Consider the following 4,698-nt stretch of genomic DNA (forward strand, 5'->3'; position numbering starts at 1 on the left):
TCCATTCATCCATCCATCCATCAATTGCCCATTCATTTATCCATCCATCCAACCAGCCCTCCAGTCATCCATCCATCCATCCATCCATCCATCTATTGTCCATCCATTCATTTATCTATCCATCCAAACATATGTCCACATGTCCATCCATCCATTCATCCATACATCCAACCATCCATTGTCCATCTATCCATTCATCCATTGTCCATCTGTCCATCCATCCATCCATCCATTGTCCATCTGTTCATCCCTCCATCCATTCATTCATCCATCCCTCCATCCATCCATTCATTCATCCATCCATTGTCCATCTGTTCATCCCTCCATCCATCCATCCATTGTCCATCTGTTCATCCATCCATCCATCCATCCATCCATCCATCCATCCATCCATCCATCCATCCATCCATCGTTCATCATAGTAAGTAAAACAGTGCTTCTTCTGGTTGCTGAATGCCACTTTTTACATGACTCAAACGCTCCCCAAATGGATTAAATTGCAGCATGCTGCTAAATGTTGTTAATGTCCATGGACAGCTTTTGGAGCTGATCAGTGACACCGCTCTCTGCCGAAGCTGAGGCAATATGCTGGCATCCATGCAAAGTCCTGATAGGGCCGATTATGTTTGAATACACAACAGCCGAGAGGACTGATCTATCGTGTCTCATGCTCACTTTTTTCCTCCCAGACGTTTCCCTCACCCTCTAAAGTGGAAACATGACTATAGTTCCTCTAGCGTATCCCAGGTCTTCCTTTAGGTCTCCTCCTGGTTGCCCGGAAAACCTCACCAGGGAGGAGTCCAGGAGGCATCCTAATTAGATGCCCGAATCACCTCAACTCACTCAATCTTGGTGTGAAGGAGCAGCGGATGTACTCTGAGCCCCTCCCGGATGACTGAACTTTTCACCCTAAAAGTCATTTTGGCCACTTGTGATCTTGTTCTTTCGGTCACTACCCACAGCTCATGACCGTAGATTCACAGACGGGCCTCGCACACGTTTTTCTATACAGGGTTGTCTAATTTAGATTTTTATTGGGTTATCCAAATGTACGTAAGCCAACCCAAACCATGATAACACCACCTATGTGTTCAGTCATCCTGTCTCCAAACAAAGCTCCTCTCATTTTAACAAAATAATTTTATTTTTATGGACACTTGATTGGGTAACTTACATGTTTGTTCTCTCCTAATTAATTATAATTAATTTCCCCCTCAATAAAAAAAACTAAGCAGCAACAATTCAGTGACAGGTCTTTTTTCATTTAAAAAGGTATTGGAAAATTAGGTTTTGGGTCAATCGTATGCCAAAATTATGGATATTGGGAGATTTGTTGTTATAAGACATTAAACTCTTGTTTTGTTTTTCACAGATGTCAAAATAAAAGCAGGTCGGGTGTTGCAGGTGAATGAACTAATCCTCTAATCTGCATGAATTCCTCTGCCTTTTCATTTTGAGGTCACAGATGACACGTTTGCGTTTACATTTCCTTGCTTTGATCAAAAAAGAAGCGTCTCGTGGAAAAAGCGAGCACAGCTCTCTGCGTCACCTCCCTGTCATGTTGTCACAGAGTTCAGATAGAAACGGATCAAAAGCCGCACCCACAGGTCCCTGCTGCGTGGGCCCTCAGCAAAGGGGAAATTCACAGCTGTAAATGTGCAGACATCAGAAGAAATGAAAACTGTGGGCTGATCATAGAACAGCTTTGTCTGAAATAATCCGTGTTTATGAACGGAGATCATATTCACTCTGTCACGCGCTTACCTGGATAGGTGGATTTCTTCATGGCTGCAGAGGTGTTGTCTTCAACAATGCTTCAGTTCGGAAAACTTGAAAAATTTACTCCGATTCTTTTTTATAAAAAAAAATATCAAGTTTGCATCCGTTACTTTTTACCAACTGCTGGACCCTCGTGCGTCTGCGCGTTCTTTCTGTGCCACTTCTGGACTCACCTGACGCTGATCACGCTGTCCTGTCTCGCTCTCTCTCCTTTTATTAGTTCATAAATTCCTACAGGTATTCCCGTCTGAACTATTTCCACCTCCTTGAGGAGACGCACGGTGCTGGATACAATCACACCTGCGCTCTCGGAGCGCACGCCCTTCTCCAGGAGCGGGAGGGGTTTACAGTAAATGTGGGTGGGGGCTTTCACCCATCAGAGCAGTAATTATCAACAGTGATCTTCGGGGGTCTTTAAGTAAACTGATGAGGGTTTGAGATCCAGCTCGGATCAGACAGAGAGAGAGAGAGAGAGAGAGAGAGACAGCTGACGGAGTGTTTGATGTGGAGCTCACCATGGACAGGCACTTTGTTGCAACAACCCTTGATGCAGGATGGAGCCGCGTGCAGAGTTTAAAGTTGTGTCAGTGACCTTTAACCTTTACAATTCAAAATGTCAAACTGCAGTGGCCTGCTCCATCAGGCAGTCACATCTTGCAGCAACCCTGAGCTGCAGGGACCTCTTGTGGTTGCTGCGTGGGCAGATCCTTCTCAGGCTCTCTGATATGGAGCCCAAGTTCAGAAGCTGACTTGAGGCCAAAGGTGACAAGTCAGGAAAAAGAGCAAAACAAAGTCAAAGTTGGGTATAACCCAAGCCCCCACAATGCGGCTCAAATAGTGAGGCCAACCCAAAGTGCCAAAAATTGCAGTTCCACCCTCGTCCGCTGGGGGCTGGTGTCAGAAGCGAGCAAATCCTCATTGACTCCCATGTTAAAAATACCAATTTCACAGCAGAAACAAACATGTTTACAGCCTGGTACCAAAACATGTTTTTTGTTTAAATGATCTAGTTTACACTCATGACAACTCTGAGGGGGGTGAATTTTTTTCTCACTCTTCTGTTTAACTGTATTAAAAACCTCAAATTCTGTATAATTAATGAGCATCAGACCCACGTGACCGCAGAGCTAGCTCCGTGGAAAGGCCTCAGTAGAGCCTCGGTCTGGCTGGGAAACTGTTCCAGGATTTTGAGTCTCTGTGTGTGTGTATTCTATTTTGGATATTTTTTGTGCAATTGTTGGACAAAATGACTTGCTGTGGCATTAATTGCACTAACAGAGCATCCAAGGAGTCTCCACTTCATTTTTTCGGTAAGTAAAATTATATTTATGTATTTTAGGGCACTGCCGAGCTGAGCTTAGATTTTAACATGTACTGTTTAACCATGAAATTTAAATGTAATAGGGTAAACCCCAGTGCATTTAACATAATGCTGCATTTTAGAAAATGGGTTGAAATATAACATGTTGGTGGAGCTGGGTTCCGACTATCGGCTTGTGGAGCTCTCGGGAGACCAATGTTTTCCACCCGTTTCTCCCCTCCCCGCAGCTCGGCGCATCTCTGTCTGATCGCGGCTCCTGTTTCATGAGCGGGCTGACGGCTTGTGGAGCTCTGGGATGGAAACCTTTCAACCCGGTTGTCCCCAGCGGCAGCTCTGCACATCTCAGATAGCAGCGGCACTTGTCTGCTGTGCGGCTGCCGGCTTGTGGAGGTCTCGGAGACCTCTGTGTTCCACCCGGTTTTACCCAGCGGCCAGCCCGGCGTATCTCTGACTCAGAAGCTCTGGTGTTGTGCACAGTTAACTCCGGTTGTAGCTAGGTTTCTACTTCCGTTAGCTTAGCTCCCACCTCCGCATTAGCTTTGGGTTAGCTTGTAGCTAGTTCGACCGGGTGTCGTCAGTTGATCCCAGCCTTACAGCCCCACCCTCAGCTCCTCCTCTCTTCCCTTTTGTGGAATTGGCTGTGCTTGACGGAACCTGTGACACGGTCAAAATGGCGGTGGTGGCCACCTCCCATTTGGCCTCAAAAACGTGTTATTGGAGCCTTTGGAAACCCATTGTCCAATATTTATATGTCGATGGTAAACCAATAGAAAATATCTTGAGCTCATTTCTTTTTAAGCCAATTAAACCACCATATAATACACAGAAAATAGATTTTAAACATATTGTGTTAAATGTTGGTGCATTAGTAGCAGCGAGTCAATCCAATAAAAACATTTGTTTAAAATTTGATATGATCTGTTGGAGTTGACCATTTTGGTTAGCAAAATATAAATGAAAATCTCAGAAAGTCTTTGATATAATCCCACGTTTAACTGACTTTTGGAGTCAATCCCATTTGACTACTAACTGGCTTTAGAAAACACACACAATACATTTATAATATAATATAATATCATATATAATTAAAATAAAATCATCCATCCATCCATCCATCTTCTGAACCCGCTTGTCCACGCAGGGTCGCGGGGGGGTCGGGGGTGGGGTGGGGGGCTGGTGCCTATCTCCAGCGGTCAACAGGCAATCTGGCGGGGTACACCCTGGACAGAGTGCCAGTCCATCGCAGGGCTATAATCTCATATCATATCGTATTATATTATATAATATCTCGTCTCTCGTCTCGTCTTCTTCCGCCTATCCAGGTCTGGGTCGTGGGGGCAGCATTCCAACTAGGAAGTTCCAGACCGTCCTCTCCCCAGCCACCTCCACCAGCTCCTCCAGTAGAACCCCAAGGTCTTCCTGGGCCAGTTCGGAGATGTACTTTCTCCTACATGTCCTGGGTCGACCAGGGGGCCTCCTGCCGGCGGGACATGCCTGAAACACCTCCCTGGGGAGGCGTGCAGGAGGCATCCTAACAAGATGCCCAAACACCTCCTCTTGATATGGAGGAGTAGCGGCTCTACTCCGAGTCTCTCCTG

The 4,698-nt window shown here is 45.7% G+C and overlaps 1 protein-coding gene across 1 annotated transcript in view; it reads right to left on the reverse strand.

Annotated features, from left to right (window-relative positions):
• Positions 1–2,000, reverse strand: part of septin9a (septin 9a) — a 114,558-nt gene extending 112,558 nt beyond the window's left edge. The window contains exon 1 of the mRNA XM_015945752.3: positions 1,765–2,000. Within this exon, the coding sequence (XP_015801238.3) occupies positions 1,765–1,786 (22 nt within the window). The 5' untranslated portion in view covers positions 1,787–2,000. The remainder of the gene's footprint in view (positions 1–1,764) is intronic.
• Positions 2,001–4,698: the final 2,698 nt, after the last annotated feature.

Source organism: Nothobranchius furzeri, chromosome 12 (genome assembly GCF_043380555.1).
Source record: "Nothobranchius furzeri strain GRZ-AD chromosome 12, NfurGRZ-RIMD1, whole genome shotgun sequence".
In the NCBI taxonomy this organism is placed as follows: domain Eukaryota; kingdom Metazoa; phylum Chordata; class Actinopteri; order Cyprinodontiformes; family Nothobranchiidae; genus Nothobranchius; species Nothobranchius furzeri.